The 21,701-nt window shown below is 39.8% G+C and overlaps 1 protein-coding gene across 1 annotated transcript; it reads left to right on the forward strand.

Moving 5' to 3' along the window:
• The first annotated feature begins 1,990 nt into the window (after nt 1–1,990).
• On the forward strand, nt 1,991–20,385 carry ext2 (exostosin glycosyltransferase 2). The gene is made up of 15 exons (XM_068602938.1): nt 1,991–2,123; nt 2,588–2,974; nt 3,102–3,325; nt 3,682–3,771; nt 4,587–4,703; nt 4,949–5,144; nt 5,457–5,596; nt 5,679–5,772; nt 12,148–12,279; nt 15,387–15,576; nt 16,865–17,031; nt 17,654–17,797; nt 18,249–18,377; nt 19,067–19,149; nt 19,693–20,385. Exons 2-15 carry the CDS (start codon nt 2,660–2,662, stop codon nt 19,829–19,831), a joined length of 2,160 nt encoding a protein of 719 aa, XP_068459039.1. The 5' UTR covers nt 1,991–2,123; nt 2,588–2,659; the 3' UTR covers nt 19,832–20,385.
• Nucleotides 20,386–21,701: the final 1,316 nt, after the last annotated feature.

Genomic DNA, 21,701 nt, shown 5'->3' on the forward strand with positions numbered 1-21,701 from the left:
AATGTCTTGTCATTGAGTCACAGTAAATAAGATCTACACGTGTTCAGACATAATATATATATAAACTCAAACATTATAGAGGCTTCTAAAACACCTGGGTCACCAAACAGGACCAAACTGTGTATTCAAAAGGTTTCCCAGGATTTCATCTCTCTCGTTCTCAAGGAGTCATCTTGGACGTCAAGGTGTTTGCTTCCCTTTAACGTGGTTCATCTCAAACATCCTTGATGGACTGAATAAATGAATAGGCTCAAACATCACGTACGTTACATACAATCTTCCATATCACAGGTGGCTCACAATTTGCATTATTTATTACCGTTAATGTTGTTATCACTTTTATTGCTATATTTGATGGTATTATTATCCTTATTGCTCTTGCAACAGATTGGTTTGATGTTAGTGGTTTTTAATCTCAGTTTTTTAGGGACAGTGTGGGGAACTTTTTAGACTTTCCCCAAATGTGAGGAGTTCTATATTTCAGCTTTTTTTTCTGTCCCGAGTTGAAAAGTATTTGACATTCTGCCATGGCATGGTGACAATATGCTCTTTTTACAAATGGCTCATGGTGATGAGACATGCTGCAGAGTGACAGCCTGCTCACAGTGACCTCTGGTGCAGCGCCATCGTCAAGCCTGGAGTCACCACAGTGATCTATCTGCACAGTCTCTCTATTTGGATTAGGATTTGTTGTGATTACTCACCGCAGACCGTTCCAGCCAGTTTATAGTCTGACACAACTCAAGTCATGCTGCCCGTCCCAGTAGACTCTCACCAGATACACTTACGGTTGAGCCATCAGTTTCCTACTTTTGGTAACTTTGCTTGCAGCCGATCATACACTGAAACACTGCTGAAAGAATGCACTATAATACTTCCTACCATGATGTGTACAGCACCATGTTCTATGTGTAATTATGTATGCAGATGTTCAAAAAAAAAGATGAGTTCCAATAGTCAAGCCGGAAAACAACTACATAACAATAAGGAGATGATGAATATATTAAAAGATATCAGTATTGAGTTAATCTGAAAGTTATTTATTCAAACTATTGGCAGATTTACAAATTGGTCTATATTGAAAGAAGAATTCAACTATGTCTTGTCCTTGTTTACCTGGTTTGCCTCCCCTCCTTTCCTGCCCCGCAATGAGAATGTATTTAATCCCTCCCCCTCACTGCCCTGCCTGTAATGGAATAAACTACAAACCATGAAAATAACTAGAATTACTGTCATATCTATTTCATCATATGTTATAATGTACTGTTGTTTGCGTTCTGATGGTTGCTATTTAAATGAGCCACAAATTGTAGTTAATGTCTCAGGTTTTCTGGGTCGTATTGTTTACCTCACTGCTACAAATTGTTAAGATACCGTTTAGCCTTAGTGTATTAATAAGAGTATCATAGGAGCATACTTGTTGAGTTTCTCCTAAAAGATAATGTATGTTATAGAAATATTTAAGCTATTAACTTGACTACTGACTTGTAATATCAAGTACAATGAATACATGAAAGACTGTACTTTGGAGTAGATGTTGCCAAATAAACCTCTCCTGAAAAAAGAGTTTGTGCTTTAGTTGTAAATGTGTTTTAGGACTGCTGAATACAGCTGTTGATTTGTTCTGAGCTATATTTAAGTATAGGTTTTATGACTGTACCATATTTTTTGATCACTTTTAGAAACTACGGTTGAGCCTCAAAGGAGTCAAACAACATTGGATGGTAAGCATTTGATAACACCAGTACCACACCTTGGGGACCAGATTGGGTCAACTCTAGATTTAATTGCAATTGAAAAATTTGATTTTAGACATAAGCTACTACAAATGCAAATAATGATATTAATTATGAACGTATGACAAGTAAAATGAGCAAATAAACACTATTACTGTCCAATACTTTACTGGGAAACCACGTGTCAGTACACCTCCACTCCCACCAGAGGGCAGCACAGCATCTACCTCTCGAGTCACGAAAGAAGCGAAGAAGAATTACTTCCTAATTCCACCGAAAGGTGCCCGTCCGTGAACGTTAGCTCTGTGTTTACAAGTGCAGCCTGTTTTCTCACCGTGGACATGAATTAAGACCGACGGTTCAAATCCCGTTTCGTTTGGTGCCTCGGTGAGTTACTGACGTCTCGATAACTGTTGAATTGTGCTGTTCTGTTGTGGTTTTATCACGTTTAGTTAATTCAGTTGACGCGAGTGAGTCAATTTAGCGTGAACGTTTACACAGCTGGTTTATTTAGCTATCGTTAGCTAGCTTAGCTCCTACGTGAGCTGCGGTGAGCCAAGTCAACTTTCTTCATTCACCCTCATCGCCGTTGCAATTAAGATAGTGACCTCATCAATGTGACGGAATCATCCTCGCATTCTGGTAGATATTTAGTCTTCCTTTCATTGGCAGACCTGAGTATCGTATCGTAACTAGTCGACAGCAAATGCATTGCAATCAGAGTAATGTAAACAACCCTTCAGTGTGAATGAGTTATGTGAGCTGACTTATACTGAGATTTGGGGGGACCCGTGGTCGTAACATTGTATATCACTCTCTGAAGTAACGATGACGTTACCTTTTCTTTCCAGGGTAACGTTAGGCTGTAAACTACTTCATGGTGTACAGGAGCTGGCGTCGATCTTCTGGTCAGTCTGTTAGCCATGTATGCCTCAGGGAAATACAGCTCGCGGGGCCCTGCTCTTATCCCGCGGATGAAAACCAAGCACCGCATCTATTACATCACACTCTTCTCTGTGGTGCTGCTTGGCCTCATCGCCACCGGGATGTTTCAGTTCTGGCCCCACTCCATTGAGTCCGCAGCGGACTGGACCCTTGATAAGCGCAGTGTTCACGAGGCCCCTCTGGTCCGCCTCCCTGTCTCCAGTCCAATTCCTGAGAGGGGGGATCTCAGCTGCCGCATGCACACCTGTTTTGACGTGTACAGATGTGGCTACAATCCTAAAAACAGAATCAAGGTAACTGTCTCTCAAAATAACCCTTGCATCAATGAGCATACACAAAGTAAGCATATCGTTTCCGTTTTTTTGTAGTGTTTCCTTGTTGAAATTATACCCCATTGTTGATTTTTTTTTTCTTTCTTAGGTGTACATCTACCCACTACAGAAGTTTGTGGATGAATTGGGGGTTCCCATCAGCAGCACTGGACTTTCTCGAGAGTACAATGACCTGCTCAGTGCCATCTCTGACAGTGACTTTTACACTGACGATGTCACCAGGGCGTGTCTTTTCATCCCATCTGCTGATGTACTGAACCAGAACTCCCTGCGTATCAGAGAGAGTGCCCAGGCTCTGGCAATGCTGCCCAGGTAAAAGTTTACACTAGAAAATAATTATTGTCTTGATCCAATTCAACTCTGCAGTAGAAATTTCTCTCTTGTAGCATTTTAATCCCTTGAATATGTGTCTATGGAACCTTAACAATGTATATGAGTGAGACAGAAACTTTACATTTTTTATGGGAAATTTGTATCAAAAGTGATGTTCAAAACATATCTTTAAAAAAATAAAATGAACAGTGCAATAAAATAGAAAAAGCAAGTCATAAAAAAAAGCCAATACAAGTGACCGCTTGATATGATAATTGCTTAAAACACTAATTCAACTTTCTTTTCAAATCTGTTAATGTATTCCTCCAGCACTAATATTGTGTATGTTTTGGTAGATGGGACAAAGGGATGAATCATCTACTTTTCAACATGTTACCTGGAGGCCCTCCAGACTACAACACTGCTTTGGATGTGCCCAGAGACAGGTAGCTACCCTACCTCTTGAAAGTCATCTTAATATTAAAGAATGCATTCATCGAGATGGAAATATGCTTAACAAAAATTACATATTGGTATTATTGATCTCATGTTTAGTTTAAAGGATAGGTTTGATGCCTACATTTAATTAAACAAAACATTGCCATCAAACTGATATATTTAAAGTGTTTCTAAAAGTACACATTTTATTCACAACATCAGAGAGAAGGGAAGCATGTTGTTAAGATTAATGGATTCTTGTCAGCACCTTCCCTCGTGTAGGTAGAATTCAAAAAGATAAATCCTGGTTAGATTAAATTAATTTTCAAAGTCCAATATAACATATTCTCAAGAGGCCTGAGATGTTTCAAATCTGGCTGTATTTGCCAGCTAAGACCTTTTGTGTCTCAAGATTTCCTGTCGGCTATAGTGATGGAAGAGGTCTGGTTTTTAAAACATCCTAGAGGCAATGAACACCATCTTTAGCTGCAAGGAATTTCCTTGGCTCATTCAGCTGGAGTCAATTTGGTATGGAGCCTCATCAGAACCAGGTGTGTGACTCTCAGTGTGTTTTCACTTTATATTCACCTTGCCTGAGAATAGAACAGAAACGTAAGTGCCTTTCAACATCAAGTAGACTACATGGAATATATTAAGCAGGGCTCTAAACCCTTCTCTCTGTTTACATTAGCATTGTTGGTAGCACAAGTTTTCATTGGAAGCTATTTCATGTTTGTGTTTTAAATGATGTTCATGCAGTTCATGTCTTTTGAAATCTCTGAAGTGTTGAAACATTGTTACAATCAAGGGACATTTATTTCAGAGCGCTGCTGGCTGGAGGCGGTTTCTCTACATGGACCTACAGACAAGGTTATGATGTCAGCATTCCAGTTTACAGCCCTCTCTCTGCGGATGTTGACCTGTCTGAAAGACAACCAGGGTGAGCACATTTGACACCTCTTTTTTTGTGTAGCATGTCATGACTAGATCACAGTAACTTTACTTAAGTTATCCATCAACAACTTTTCTACAGAAAGTACAACAACAGAACGTAATGATCGAATCAGTTATAGTCATTGTGGTTCATCAATACTCTTTCGGCTAGTCTTGATCGAGGAGTAATTTAAAGTCAACAATATAAAAGTAGAATAACCGGCTGCATATCTCCTGTCTCCATTGCCTCAGGCCACGGCGCTACTTTATTCTGTCTTCTCAAACTGCTATCCACCGAGAGTACCGTGCTGAACTGGAGCGCTTGAAGGAAGAAAATGGAGAAGCGTTGCTCCTCCTGGACAAGTGCAGCAACCTCTCTCAGGGTGCCGCCTCTGCACGAAAACGCTGCTCCAAAGGGCAGGTGTACGACTACCCGCAGATCCTGCAGGTGGGACACACGGCTGTATTAAAACAGTGTCAAGATGCACTTTAGTTGTGAAATGTACTACTTTCCTAAATTCAACAGCAAAAAAAAGTCAGTCACCAACAACCAGTATTTGTTATAGACATAATAAATACTGGATAAATTACAACAACCCAGCAACTCAAACTAATGCAGTTAAAGTTTCTGAAAATGTTCTTTAAGTCTAGAACACATCTCTAATGGTGAACATGAGTCAACAGATCATGGTTTTAGTTTGTATATCCAATGGTAAATCAAATGTCCCATGAAGAATATGCTCCCCATGCGTCTCCACAGGAGTCTTCATTCTGCGTAGTTTTGCGGGGGGCGCGTTTGGGACAGGCTGCCCTGAGTGATGTGCTGCAAGCTGGCTGTGTCCCCGTCATCCTTGCTGACTCCTACATTCTGCCGTTCTCTGAAGTACTCGACTGGAAAAGGTAAGTTACTGAACAGTTGAAAAACTAATTTGACAGTCTGACATTTTTGGTTTACAAATTGAATGTTTCTGTTTCTGCACAGGGCATCTGTGGTTATCCCAGAGGAGAAGCTGTCGGAGATGTACACCATCCTAAAGAGTGTTCCTCACAGACAAGTTGAAGAGATGCAAAGACAGGTAATGTGGGGAAGAGTAAATATATCTTAGGTAAATGTTGAAGTGAGAAGTGTTGCTACTAAGGATAGATTCCTTGCATGTCATGTGTGAGATGTGCCTTTACCTTTTTACCAACAAAGCAAGTCAGTGGAAGCCAAAACAAATATGTGCTCATTCTAGATTTTAAACAGCTTTCAGAAGACTCAACTTTTTTTATATCTGCATTGAGCCACAATAAACAAAAGTGAGAGCAGCTTTGAGAGAAGTGTAGCAGTTCAGCTGCTCCTCATTCCCTTGTATCAACTCTAGTCCATTTACTAATTATACTGACCAAACAGACATTTTGGGCCCAGGGCTCAGAGACGAGCTCGGGGTTGGATTACACCAAAAAGGTTCGCTCTGCTAACTCAGTAGCACTGTGAGAAAACATTAATAGGATTTCTTAAAGCAGAAAAGCTTAAACATTGATTTATGTTAAGCTGATGCAATTCACTAGTTTTGCCAACAGAGGGCTCAGCAGCCTTTGCTTTCATGATGTGTTTGTCTGTGTTTCCATGTGGTCTGACTTTTGTGATTACAAATGTTAAAACGAGGAACACTCTAGGTGTAATTGCCAGTGGCGGGCCGTCAGGGCCTTCTTAGCCTTCTCTGAAGGCCTAAACGGAATCACAAAGTTACAGCTATTTTATAATAAAAAAATAATTTTAAATTTTTATTTTTGTATAATTAAAAGTTATAACTATTTTATAATGTAATTGTTTTTCACAAATACACTACATATATTATAACTATTTTTTGCCTATTATTTTCTCATTACCCAGCTGACTTCATCTGTTCCTCTGCTCCTTCAGGCCTCTTGTATGGCTTCTTGGGACTTGTTTAACAGCATTTTTTATCCAATCACATTTCACCTGTCTTCCTCTATGTAAGAGTAGCCTGGTTAAAATACATGAAAGGGCCTTCACAAAGGCCTGGACGTGAGATTGGTCACAGGGCCCGCGTGACCGTTAACATGCGCTGTGATTGGTCAGTGGGGCACCGTGACTGTCTACCAGAAAACTAGCTGGCTGAACTCTGTAAGAAGGAAGGAGAACGTTATTGAAACATATTTAGCGAAGCAATTCAATATAGTTTTGCTTAGTGTGTTTTTTTAATACTCTGACTGAAGGAGTAGACTTGGTGGTGGATTTAATGGCAACGCCTTTCTCATGGAGGACGTCTCAGGAAAGGCTTGAAACTTCTAGCTTCGACCTAGGACCAAAAAGCTACCTTGCTGGTGGATTATGACTTGCTTGTGTACTGATGATACCTTTCACACAGAGGATTACGGAAATGTGGTGAGTGAATTGCTGGCTATGTAACTTATTTTTTACATGTGCAGTCGTATTTAATCATACACAGCGTTCGCGCGGCCGTCCAACAGGTGGATGAAGTGGCTTCGTGGGTCGGGCCCCGCGCATTGTTTAAGTGCAGAGTTTCCTCTTCTTTTTTTTCGCGTCATACTGGTGGAGTGACTCCGCGGGTCGGGTATTGAGTGTGTCGGTCTGTGACAGTAACTCCAGAGACATTTTCCCCCCCAGTCTGCCAGTTATGCTGACTATAAGGCACTCATTTAAGGCCTGGCTCTAAAAACATGGCCCGCCACTGGTAAATGCTGAAAGGAAAATCCATATAATCAACAACTTATATCCTACTTTTTTAGTATAGTTTAAGGTTTTCCTAAAAAAATATAGTTACTCCTTTCCAGAGTTGGAGGCCAGAGAACTACCTGTAATATCATCAAAAAACTACAGCGCCAAAGAAGATTTATTGTTAAAGTCTTAAGTGTGTTTTTAATTTGCTCTTATTTTGATATGCAAGGAGTGCAGTTTTAGTTCATCCGGCAAGAACAGTACAAACTGTGATGAACCACAGTTAAGCATCCACTCGTAGTCAGCAGAACTCATTTTCAAATTTTAGATGATGTAATGGCATTCATTTCGGTCACATTTTAGAAGGCCACATACTAAACAACTGAGATTATGTGAGACGACTGAGCCCATGTTTGTGTTTTGACTTCCATGAGCTTTGTCTATGTGGTCACATCCTCAAAATAAGACACATACATTACAGACCTTTATTAGATTAACATAGCCAAATCGGTTATTTTATTAGCATACTGTATATAAAATGGGTTACACTTTGTTGTATCCTCCCAGCAATCCACCATGCAGAACAGTACACTGGCTGCAGCTGATTTATAGAACATGTCGAGACGGTCTACTCTTCTCTCCTTTACAGTAAATGCCATCTGCTTTTCTTCAGTCCAGTCTGCTTTTTCCATCAATCTTTTTCGACAGAACTGAACTGCCATCCACGATGATGATGGGTGTCAGTTGCTTTTTAATCTTTTTTTAAAATATGACATTTTCTTAATTGACGGATGCATATTTGATATCCTTGAGCGATTCATATTCTCTTTTCCTACCTTCACAAATGCAGGACTTGCCTGCATTGTCCAAAGTTAAGTATGAGATCCAAAGTGTAAATAGTCACATGGTGTAGGTTACCCCATAGTCACATCGGGTAACTTTTGCCCAACAGTTGCTCTACAAAATGTTTAGAACCACACAAACTAATTCAGTGGTGAAAGAAATACTCTTTTCTCTTAAACTTTCTCTTTTACTTAAATTAAAGTAGTGATAAGGGCACAAAAGCTCCGTAGATGTTACAATTCAAAGTTCAGTCAACATTTTACTTGAGTAAAACTACACTAGTCTTAGCATTGGAGCATTATAAGGGATTCAGAGCACCACTATAGCTGCAAACAATTATTTGCTCCGTGAAAATATAGGGGAGTGATGTCTACCTGCGAAGAGGATGGAGTCCCTCTGGCTCTGTGTGTGTTGTTCTCCGTTGTTTTAAGTATATTATTGTATTATAATTATTGACACAATTTGTAAGCATTACCAATTCCATGGCTGGTAAAACTTTTTTAAATTTAATGTATTCTAATAATATAATCAATAATTAGTTGCTTGTTGCGCAATATTAGTTATATTTTTAAACTAACCAAAATCTGCAAAAAAAAGTAACAAATAAAAGCTTTTAAATAAAGTGAAGTAAAAATAATATTTCTTTGCTCTGAGATGTAGTGTACTGTAAGTAGCAGAATATTGTACTCTAGTAAAGTAAAAGTGCCTACAAATTGCACTTTATTGCAATTAGTTCAATTGTTACAATTAACTACTACTTGTACCTACTTACTTTCCACCATGTCATTGGGAATTCAACATGATTCTAACTAGCACCAAGACTGTAATCCCACATGACTCCTCCTATGCTGAAGCTGTGGTCCTCAGTCGTCGTCCTAGACCCAAAGTCCTGCTAGTTTATGTTTGGTCTCTTTTTAATAAGTACTGATTTACACCTGAGAGATGAGGTTATTATTATGAACTAGTCTGTGTATGTGAGTATATAGGTGTTTTGCTCACAGTTAAAAGTAAAGTGGTAATAAATCTTGACTACAACAATATTCCCAGCTCCTATGATTGAAACAGACTTTGTTACACTGCTGTTTTTGATTAAGTCAAAAACACTAATGATTACCTGGTTCTGTCCACAGCTCACCAATTCTGGTCTATAGGTTGAATCATCTGTCAGGCACTTGACAACTTCCTCTGAGTTAAACAAAGTGATGCAGACTACTGTAATATTAACTAGTTTTGATCATCTCTTTGACCTTGTATTTTAATGACGTTTAACAACAAAGGACTGTGTGCTGCAGGGGTACTCGCTCCACTAAGAGGAAATAGTAAGATCATTTTGGTTTTAAATGAGTGTTACATCAGACCGTACATTTTGTTTGGCTTGCAGAGGATTTGTTGGACATGACTCTTTGGATTTGCATTGTTTCTCAATATTTGCAGCAGCTTTACATTTTGGTTGCTTAGTCAGAGTTGCTGTATTTGCTGCTACCCAAGGTTCAAAGTTTTTATTTTGTGCCTAGACCAACAGTCCAGACAGATTGGAAATTTAAGCTCGTGGAAAAACGTGTTCTGTGGGCGATGATGCTGTCCGCTCTTTCTGTGTCTCAGGTTGTACGTGCAGTGTTTGTGTCTGAGCAGAGAATGAACTGGGTGGAGTGAGTCTGATGATTCCCTCTGCTCTTTTCTGACAGTGCTGCACATACATAGAGTCTATGGAGGGAAGTTTCGTCCCTGTGATCCTCTCCACAGCCTTTATAACTCTTTGCAGAGCCTTCCTCTCTGCTTGTGTGGTGTTAGCATACCAGACAGGGATGCCTGCGGTGAGGATGCTCTCTATCAGTCTTCTGTCGGCCTGGGTGAGAGTGCGATGGTTCAGACTAGCTTTCCTGAGCAGCCTGATGAAATAAAGCCTTTGCTGGGCTTTCTACACTCTGGCTGTCGTGTTACAGCCACAAGTCCACCTCAGGTCAGATGTAACCTGCAGTCCCAGGAAGCTGTAGCTGTCGGCCCTCTCCACCTCAGTCCCTTTGATGACAAGAGGGTGTTGAGGGGGAGAATTCTTCCTGGATTCCAGTATTATTTCTTTGGTCTTGTCTTTATTCGTCAGTAGAACAAAGGGAAACAAAGTGTAGACTCGAAGCTTGGCGTGCTGGAAATGAAAGATGGCGTAAAAGGAATCTCTTCCTTTTGTAGAAAACTGTCTCTTCTTCCATGCTCATAAAAATTCCTGCAGGCGCTGGGAGAGGGTGGAAGGTGGTGCTATGGGCCTTTGGGCCAACACATTTTGCTTTCTGCCTCCCCCCCCACTTGGAAAAGAAACTTTCATTACTGGTTGATTTACAGGCTGTTGGGATTCTCCCCTGAGATTAGAAAGTCTTTTTGGATTCTCCTTACTCCTCCTATGAAAATATATGCTGTTTTTGTGTTGTTGTTAGACCCCAGTTTTTATACTTGTACATGGGAGACGTAGGCAACGGTCACATGTTTATGCGCCTCTATGGATGGACTTTGTTTGAGGCACACAAGCCAGTAATGCAGTTCATGCTGTTCCATTGCAATAGGAGGAGATAGAAATCTGGCTCAGTGCTTTACACACATACAAACGCACAACGACACACACGCACACAAACACTTGAATATTCACAGCCTCTCCTCAAACTGTGGCTCAGTGAGGAGCTGGTGGGGTGGAGTCGGGTCAGTGTAACATGGTGCCTCCTGACAGGGGACAGTGTTGTTTGAAGCATCATTAACTCTTATGGGGTTCTCTTTCCTCTTAACTGTCCCTTGAAGTTTCTAACTAGAATAGGAGCCTGCAGGGCGCACGGGGGCTGGACACATGCGTCATGGTCAGTAGCACGACTCTAAGTGGAGCCGTCCATTGTAACTTTCATGTTATGGTATAAAAAGTGAAAAAATTCATGAACCCTAAGGAATTGTCATTGATTTAGAATTTCTTCTTTGCATCTCAACCCCAACACAGATAAACCAATTCAATATACAGGTATTATTTTTCATCTTATTAGTCCTATAAAATTATGAAGTGAACCTTGAATGGAGGCGGTTCGAGTTGAGTATTACAGCGACCAATGTGATATTGTTAAGATGTGGGTTAAGAGTTCAGTTATCATTAAAGTCTGCTTTTCACATCAGAGATCTGCTGAAACAAAACGGACAAAGTCCAAATAGTTTTTAGAGAGCTTCAGAGGAAGAGTTGTTAAAGGTCAGGAGGCTGAAGAGGGCCACAAAGTTGTCTTTAAAGACTTTGACTAGGGGAAAATGTGTATTTTACAGCTATGACTTCACACTGGTGGGATCTTCTGACAGTACTCCACAGCATAAACTGAGTGACTGACTGAAAAACAGTCATATAAGCATTAACAACATATGAACAGTTGGATGAAAAACAAAAAAAAGGTAGCATGTAGGATTTTCTTAAATAATTGTTTAGACTTGACTAACACCTCCTAATCATTTTGTGGAGGTTTCTATATCAACAGAGACCCTGCCCTCTGCCTGTTTCTTCTTATTTTCCTCTTTCTGTGTCCAACTTTGAATGTTGTTTACAACCTACTCATTCTGTACTTAAAATTACAATCATCCCAGTACACCTTAACTATTTTTTCAATAATTGATCATATAACTTAAGAAACAAGAACTTTTTAATTGACAATTTTAGTTATTATGACTAATTCTAGAAACAAATAAGCTTTTGCCTGTAAGCAGCATGTTTTGAAATTTTTTTTTTCTTTTTTACATGTGTGTGTTTTTTAATCAATCAATGCAGTTATATAATGCTGCTTCTCTGTGTAGGTTGAACAGAAATATGCAGTAATATTCCTTATGTAGATTGTTTAGTGCAATATGGAGTCCTGCCTATTTTTGTCTTTTTTCTGGTACAATTCAAGAAGTCTGTTCCATCTGTCCATAGGCACGCTGGTTCTGGGAGGCCTACTTCAGCTCCATGAAGGCTATTGGTTTGACAACGCTCCAGATTATCAATGATCGCATCTACCCCTATGCTGCCCGGACTTATGAGCAGTGGAACAATCCACCCGTGGTGGTATGTAACTGTGGAGACCTGATGTTCATGTGCTTTTTTTCAAATACTTGTAACTGTAAACCATTGAACAAGACTATTAGAAGTTTCTGCTATTGAGTTATAAATCTTCCAACATACCACTATATCATCTATACAGTCTGTGTACTCTACTATATTGAGCAACTTGATTGTATTCCGAGAAGACGTTTTATTGCAGAAATCTGAATGAAACCCATCCAGGATGGAGCTTTGACCATACAGACGCTCACAGTGCCACAAAAGCTTCCCCACTCCCCTGTGCCCTATAAATTGAAGTCTCTGTGGAAGAGTGACAGGAGATTTCTTCAGTCTTTCTGAAGCGCCACACATGCTGTTCGTCACAGTTTGGTATACACCCAGCTCGCTCTGAGGCTGCCAGGTTGTGTCAGCAGTTCTGCTCAAGGAGGATGCCTCCATTGTGGTGAAAAATAAGTTCCTGTATGTACGAGTCATGCGTTTGTAGAGAGTATGCTGGATGTGAAGAATGGTGTGTTTGTGTGTGTGTGTTTAGCATCCCTGTGGTTGTGGCTGCAGACAGCTTGGCTGGGCGACCATCTCTCAGGAGTTGTTAATCAGTACGGTCTGATCTAGAGTCTCCTCCATCCACAGTCTGTGGGGTAGAGGCGGGTCCATGTGAGCATGTGTGTGCATGCATAATATCATCTTCACATCTGTCAGATGTCTACAATTATCTTAGTATAAGTAGGTCCACTAAATTGCTAAGTTTAGAAAGATTCCAATCAGGTTGCGTTAGTGTAAACAAACAGTGCTCTGAGCGGTGTTGTTTGATGTTTGCCATTCAGGAGTAATAGATTTACAGTCAAGCAGACAATGCTTGTCTGTTTATTATCTGTTTGAAGATAATTGTTTGTTTGTAGATTATTAATCAGCAGGTACACCTGACATTGTCCACTTGAGTCAAAGTGTCCAACCCATAGCCCAATCCATCAGACCCACTCAGGTCTCAAGGTTTGTTCAGACCAAGAGGAGGTTAATTGTGTCAGGCTACAGACCTTTGGCCATTCCAGCGTGAGATAGGAGATGAAGTGTTTTCTCGATGGATTCAGTGAATGGATGGTGAGAAGAACTTGCGCAGAGCACTAAATAAATCAGGCAGACATTTTCCCCCTCTCCTCCTGTAGTCTGTAGGCTGGTAATTGAAAGCACATTTCCCAGGATTGCTTGTGCCTTCGGAGGGTTGGGGTGTGTGGGGTTCAGAATAAAGGACAGGCTGCTTTTTGTTTTGGAGTTGTAGGTGGTGGGCATACTTGTTAGGCGTCTACAGTACAAGAATCGAAGCATCTCGGAGTTAAAAAGGAAGGTTGTGGTGATTGGCGTCTGGGCACGAAAAAAGGCTTTTTTGATCACTATCTTCGATAAAAGTGTTGAATCTCTTCTCTGCAGCCTTTTAACACTGTGGTAAAGTGTTGAATTTCAACATTATTTCAAGGGTGTTTACATTCTAATACTATACAGTGTTATGATATGCACTAAGAGGGACAACGCAACAGGCGACAAGTAGTTTGTAATAGTTTGCAACTTCATGTCACTCCAACACTTGCTGCTGCGTGATGGACGTGATGCGCTCCACACCAGAGTCACATGTTTATGTTTCACCATTTCCACTGTTCACCATCCATGGATAGGAATACTTTAAATACCCTGAAAACTGAAACTCCGTAGTTTTAACCTCCCAGTAATTTTCTTTTGAAAACCAGTTGGCTGAAATAAAACCAAGATAATAAAAAAAACACATCTCTGTCCTCATACTGATGAAGATGATACTGTATCTTGGGTTGCAACTTTGATTACATTGTTGAGTTTTCAATCAAAAGATTAGATATAATCTACCAGTACTGTACTTCTGGATCTGTCTACATAAATAAAACTAATGTTTGACTGTGGTAATTTAATGTAAAAATGTGTTTGGTTTCAGTAGCAGTGTTTTCTACGGATAGACAGATGGATAAAGGCAATTTGATTATTCTGTAGATCTTCATTTTATCTTGCTCATAATCTACATCCCCTTAAAATATCAAGGAACCACTCAAGCAGTTCAAATAACCAAATAAAATTCCTCTTTTTTCTCTTTTAGTGTCAGTTTAAAGTATAAAAAACACATTTCATTCCCTCAGATCTGTTTGTGACATAATGAGCTGCGGCTGTCTTTTCATCTAATTTATTTAGTTTGACAAATGACTTAAGTGGTCTCTAACTTCTTTATTCTGTTTAATTGCATCTGTGCTGAGTACAAGTGTTAGTTTAATTATTTTCCCCCTCTGCTTGTTTGACAATTTGAGAATGGCCACAAAGAAGTTTCCACAGTAAAGTTATTTTTTATTGGTGATGTTGTCTAAAAGGCAGTGGCTGTGTCTCTGTTGACAGACTTCTGTTGATGCTGTGGAAGGAGCCACATAATCACCTTGGCCCAGAAGAGAAACAGGGTTTATATGTACTTCAAGAAGCCCACAGAGTTACTGTGTTAGATATGCTCTCATTGCCCCGCTCAGATTGTCACTGTAACCAGGGTGGAACATTTGTGTAGCCTTTGATGAAGTTTATCAAGCGTGAACCCTGGTGCTCCTATATTTGCTATCGTTTGAGAAGCACATGCTTGTAAATGAAAGACCCAGTTTGTGTTTTTATTTAACTTGAGGAAACATTCTTTGTACACAAAAACATTATTGTTTGCGCTCACACATCAATAGCTGTGCTGGATTTGGTGTCACTGTAACCTAAATTACCAACATTTTGAAGTAGTATTTAGTACACATGCCATCAGAAAAATCACCTGTGGCTCCCTTACTTGGTTCTGACTGAAAGCTTTTGCTATCCTCTTTTGACCCCAGAGATACATTATTGGATGAGTATTGCTCCATAATAAAAAACACAATCTGGAAATTAGTGCAGTGAAGCACTATTATGGTGCGTAAAATCATGGAAAACATGACAGATGGGGTTAACGCGGAGGACGTGAGGGAAGTTCTACAGTAGCTTTCCACATAAATGAAAAAGAATGAATGAAATGGATGAAAGAAAAAACATGTTTGTGGCCTTAATATATTTTCTTTGTTTCCCATCTTGTGTAGAAGTGGTCCAGTGTGAACAGCCCTCTGTTCTTGCCACTTATCCCACCAAGAGCGCCTGGGTTCACTGCAGTGGTGCTGACCTACGACCGCGTTGAGAGTCTCTTCCGAGTCATCACAGAAATCTCTAAGGTGCCTAGCTTGGCTAAACTGCTGGTGGTGTGGAATAACCAGAACAAGAGTCCTCCTGAGGGTGAGTGTAACAAACTGTCATAAAAAAAATAAGAAAGTTCATGAAGCTTTCTAAAATATATAGTTGTGTGTGTATATACACTAAGTTTAGGTGTCTATCTTTCGTTACTGTTCATCATCAGTTGTAGTTCATCATTGTGTCATAGTAAGCTCGTATTAGTTGTTATTTATCACACTATTGCTCAGATTATTTACCTTAATATGGCATTTAAGTACACAACCGTCAATCGTGCCTTTCCCAATTGATTGCTAAAACTCAGATTCAGACTGTTTTGGACCTGGAATTAAATCTGTCCTGCTGCTTTAAGGGTTGGCAAATGTAATGAAGTAATGAGACGACTTTTAAGTGCTACCTCGTGGCTGCGAGTTGCCGTTTCATTAGAGGCATCGGAGGCGCCTGGCTGGAGCTTTGTGACCTATTAGAATTAACTGGAGGCCATTGACGGGTCAGGCTCATGGAGCTCAGCCCAATATGAGGGCCGAGTTCCCCAATCGCACCATGCCTTGATTTGGTGTGTCTACAGGCTCCTTTTGTTGTTGTTGTTTTTTTTTTTTAAAGAAAAGGATTTTTTATTTAATTTTATTCACTCAATATGGCATTATTTCCATTTCTGTTTGCAAGAAAATAGAATTTAAATACCCTCATTCCTGCCATCTCTTTCCAACTTAAGAAATAAAAAACGAGATGATGGCAACATGGACAGTAAAAGAAGCAATTCTGGGCGTTTAACATAGCAGTTTTACCAAGAATAGCTTTTGACAGTAGACCTCAGACGTGGTGAGCAGGACCTGAAGCTCTTCTTATACGCTGCCAGTTCCCAGTTCCCCCATTAATGAGGGGACACATTCTGTGTGATCTGTCTTTGCCACAATCCGTGCCATGGACACTGCCCAAGACGTTTGAAATGCTTCCCTGAAAAAACACTTTGTTGATCTTGAAGAATTGTAGTGTGGTTAGATTTGCACATGCTTGAGGTTAGCTTAGCTATATGAGTCAGTGAAGTTCGACTCCCAGAGCACTGTTTTCCGCTGGCAGGACAGGCTCGAAAAATCTTATAGTTGTTAATAATATCATAATTTTTCACTCAACTTCAGACACATTTCATAAAGGCTGAGCAACATGTATAAATAGCCATTATAAATGCTGCTGCGCCTTTTAAAAATACATTAAAGTGTGACATACTGTATATATTTACCTGCGTAGGAATGTAATTAACAAATGTTTTTATTTTATTTGCTGATTATTTTCTTTTTTACCATAAATGCGGTTGCTTTTTCCCCTTCTATAGAGTCTCTTTGGCCAAAGATCGGTGTTCCTCTCAAAGTGGTGCGGACGAAAGAGAACAAGCTGAGTAACCGCTTCTTCCCCTACGACGAGATCGAGACAGAAGCTGTGCTAGCGATCGATGATGACATCATCATGCTGACGTCTGATGAACTGCAGTTTGGCTACGAGGTGAGGAAAAGACCCTCTTTTAAAAAACCAAAAAACTTAACCTTGACCATTCTTTCCCTCTTTCCCCTGACGACACGTTTTGCAGGGACCCATTTCAAGTTGATCCCAGAGTTTAAAGTCATTCAAGGGGATTATGGTCTCATTCTGCTCTGGTTGGGGATTTGACTGCCTGCTGAACGTGTTCAATGTGTGAGAAATGATGACAGGTCGAGAGCTGATGCTTTCCATGCCCACATACCTGTCGGGCCCCACTTAGCCAGGCACACTCACCTGAATCCATTTAGAAGCCATTTAATAAAATTGTGCTCAGTTTAAGGATAATTACATGGAATTGTAGGGCGGATAGGGGAGCTGTCCATCTAACCAGATGATCAGACCGGCTGCTGGTGTCAAACCTGAGGAGAAATTCAGCCAATCAAAAAGCTACTTCTAATGGAAGATTTTTTTTTGGTTTAGACAAAAACGTTCGGATATATTTTTAAACGTAAGACTTCAATTTGAATTGTTAAAGACTCTTTAAAACATTGCTTAATCATTCATGTTTTAGTGTCAGACATCATTTATCACCTTCAGTTCAATTCACAAGAAAATGGATGACAATCTGTTTCCTGTCCTGCTGCAGGTATGGAGGGAGTTCCCAGACAGGCTGGTGGGCTACCCAGGCCGGCTGCACCTTTGGGACCATGAAATGGGGAAATGGAAGTATGAATCGGAGTGGACCAATGAGGTCTCCATGGTTCTAACTGGAGCTGCCTTCTACCACAAGGTGACATGGGGAAAATTGGCTGCTTGTGCTTTGCCTCTTTCACACACATTACTGGTGTTCTGTATGTTTGACCTTGTGCTGAGTAATGATGCACACAGAACCAGTTTCTAAAAGGAAGTGGTCAATTTTATCTGAATATAGTATTTTTTAAAAATTAAATTTGCAGAATGGATTTAAGAATGTCCTGCATACCTCTGTTTTGGATATGTGTAGTACTGTATTAGTAATAGTGATAGACAAGCAGAGTGTCAGAGGTAGAGCAAGGTTATCTCACTTCTACTTAAAAACTGAAACACCCATTTAAGTTCAAAGCAAATTCTAGTGCAGTGGTTCCTCCTACATATTCTTGGGTCACCATGTCAAATAGTGTCTGCATTATTGTACATCATTAATCTGCAGTATATATCTAACACCTAGTTTGTTTGTTCTTTTCAATCGGCTTCTATTCCAGTACTTCAACTATTTGTACACATACAAGATGCCTGGAGACATTAAGAACTGGGTGGACGCTCACATGAACTGTGAAGATATTGCCATGAACTTCCTGGTGGCTAACATCACGGGCAAAGCTCCCATAAAGGTACGTTCATATCTCTGACTGGCCAGGGTGCTTTAAGCTTGCAGGGGGAGGCTGAACCCTGACGTAGCAGACCGGCATCTCTGGGTTTGATCAGCTCTCACCCTTCAACTGCTCCGCCTCTCCCCCTTCCCATCACACTGACTGTGCCCAGGTGCAGGGCCCCGAGTTAAAGCTCAGCCTTAACCTTCCCTTATCTCAGTGTCACTCACTGGCACTCCCCCTCCGAGTATGTTATCCTAAGCTCACCGGGGCTCACGCACACCCTGCCATCAAATCACAAGCTGCAAACTTCCCTCCGCCTGCACCCGCTCTCCCACCATATCTCCCATATATCGGGTTCCTTCAGAAAACACCCACTCTCTCCAACCAACCCCTTCTGTCTTCCTCTCTCTGTCACTTTCTTACACACACACACATTCACAGGTTCAGAGCGTTTGGTGCAGGCATGTGTGGGGGTATGAATGTGATGGAGGTTAGACAGAGGAAAGCCATATTTCTCTTTAACTCCACTGATGAGATGACTTTTTTTTCTCCTGCAAGCTATGCTCAACAAAAGTTCTTGTATGATGTCACAGACTTATTTCATCAGACTGGACAGTTTTATTCGCGTCTGTCTTGGCTGCTCAGGTTTAACAAACAGTTGGAGTGAGCTGACATTACTGGTGTGACTTTGTTCTGCTTCTGTTTAGGTGACCCCGAGGAAGAAGTTCAAGTGCCCTGAGTGCACTGCCATTGATGGGCTGTCCCTGGATCAGACGCACATGGTGGAGAGGTATGACACTGTGTTTTGGAAATCATGAATGAAATGAGGAAAAAATATTTATTTATTTCTTTTGTGTATGTACAACTAGAACTTTTTTGTTCCTCTGTTTTTGTCTGTAACTAAAGCAGTGTTGCGTGTGTTGCACCTATCATAATGCTTTGCTTTTGTGCAGAAGTAGTTATCATAGCTCTTTGTCTTCAGTTTGATCCTTTTTTGTTTTATTCTAAATATATAAATGCATATATAAATTATATTTAAATTTGGTACACAAAATCTGAACAAAAATTTGATTTTTTTTTTTAAAATACAGTTTTAAAAAAGCAGAATGTTATGTTAAAAGAATGTTATGCCTTAATTATTTTTTAATTCTTATTTTCGTGTACAAAATATAAATACAAGAAGAATGACTGGATATATTTTCTACATGCCAGAAAATATAGATATTAACATAAGTAAAGTGCAGAAAATAAAATAACTATTTGGGCAAACCTTACTAATCAGAAGCTGCTTAAGTGTGTTTTTGTAGTAAATATGTTGTGTTTTCGTCCCTAGATCTGAGTGCATCAACAAGTTTGCATCCGTTTTTGGTACGATGCCTCTGAAGGTGGTGGAGCACCGTGCGGACCCTGTGCTCTATAAAGACGATTTTCCAGAGAAGCTCAAGAGCTTCCCCAACATCGGCAGCCTCTGACCCGCCTGTAACAGATGTCTGTACCCCGTCACAGCCTAAACGCAACATTTTTCACCGACGTTGTCTTTTATATCAAGACATCAATATTCAGACTAAAGGCAACAATGCGCCTCTCAGCTTTTGATTCAAGTGACTTTCTCTTTGATTTTCACATTACATTTGAAAGGAAAAATGATCTCACTGCAATATGGTGGTGAGTGTGAGGAGAACGATTTGTTTATTTAGCTGAAAGTGAAAGATCAAACATTTACCAATATGAATGCACACACTAATGTTAGATGAACTGCTGTTGGAGAGTCACCCTGAGATGATGTTTGATGGACAAGCTGAGTGGCTGGAGGCTTATGGTCTCTCACTGTTACTGTTTTGGAGCTGGAAGCTTCTAGCTGCTCTGGAATCAGTATATACAGTGTATATATTGGTATTTCGCAGCAGTGCTGTATAATAGTCATAATTTATGTTGCTCCAACCAGGATTTGTTTTCCCTTTTCAACAGATGACATGGACCTGATTTTAATTTTTAGTTGTCCTGTATTAAAAGTAATACATATTTAATTTACATGATATCTATATATAGATATATCTATATATATATATCTATATATATATATATAGATATATATATATAGATATATCTATATATATAGATATATATATAGATATAGATATATATATAGATATAGATATAGATATATATATATATAGATATATATATAGATATAGATATAGATCTCTCTCTCTATATATATAGATATATATGTGTGTGTGTGTGTGTGTGTGTATATATACGGATGGATGGATGAAAATAAAAGCAGCAGTGTTAATTAAAGCAGCAACTAAGTCACTTCATGAGTTATGTGTATGAACACTGCCCAAGCATAGGTTAAAGTATTTGTTTGCTATGCACATGAAAAAAATGTACTGTATATTACTAGACAATTACCAAATCCACACTTTTCAAAACAATTTGTATAAACCACTTTTGTTTTACATTTTCTGTTATTTCTGTTTGTGTGTTTGCATTCGTGTCTTTTATCACTAGTCCACGTTCCAATACTTCATTTAACATTGAAAGCAATGGAGTCTTTTAGATGTTGCCCTTTGATGGTTTTATTTGCCTTTTTATTATGTTCATAAGGTCAGTGAAATTGTTTTAAATTATTGAACTGCTTTTGTGAAGTGTATATATTGCTTTTTAAATACATAAGTAACGAAAACATGACTGTTCCTTTTTGTGTGTGTGTGTGTGTGTGTGTGTGTGTGTGTGTGTGTGTGTGTGTGTGTGTGTGTGTGTGTGTGTGTGTGTAAGAAGAAGGAAGACAGTTTAATTCTCTTTTAAGTCTGTCTTTACTCCAATCTGTGACTGGAGCAGATCTCCTGTGACTCGGGCGATGCACTGTTCCACTCCTGCTCGTCACCTGTTGTTAATATACGCGGGCTAATCCACCCTGTTCAATGTCAGCAGTTCAAAAGGGCGCAGTTCGTATTTTTGTCAACTTCAATTAGTGTGATACTCTTGCGGGTTGTGCGATCTCATTTCAGGACTCGTGTCTCTTCAAAGGGACAGAAATGTATGGTGACTTCAAAATGTGACGACAGGGTGACGCAATGCAATAAGATGCTGAAGATTCATGGTTTTATCAACAGACAACGTATTCATAAGTTGTGGCCAAATGGAGTCTCTAGCTGATGACCTGAAGTATCCTCTATAGATCCTTTCAACAGAAATGCCTTACTGGCAACAGTTTTGGTCCATATTTACTTCCTGTTTGCATGTGCCCCTTCACATACACCGAATAAGAGTCAAATAAACTGTGACTAGTTTGGAATAATTGCAACTGTGAAGCGCCATACTTTGTTTTGCAGTTTT

The sequence above is a fragment of the Clinocottus analis genome, unplaced genomic scaffold (assembly GCF_023055335.1).
Source record: "Clinocottus analis isolate CAN_PGR_092001 unplaced genomic scaffold, fCliAna1.0.p SCAF_1, whole genome shotgun sequence".
Taxonomy (NCBI): Eukaryota; Metazoa; Chordata; class Actinopteri; order Perciformes; family Cottidae; genus Clinocottus; species Clinocottus analis.

Excerpts from the sequence above, each read along its gene's own strand:
- ext2 (XM_068602938.1), top strand. The coding sequence starts at position 2,660 with ATGTATGCCTCAGGGAAATACAGCTCGCGGGGCCCTGCTCTTATCCCG. Across the intron at positions 17,032-17,653 it reads AACTGCAGTTTGGCTACGAG|GTATGGAGGGAGTTCCCAGA; the intron begins GTGAGGAAAAGA and ends GTCCTGCTGCAG. Across the intron at positions 17,798-18,248 it reads GAGCTGCCTTCTACCACAAG|TACTTCAACTATTTGTACAC; the intron begins GTGACATGGGGA and ends CTTCTATTCCAG.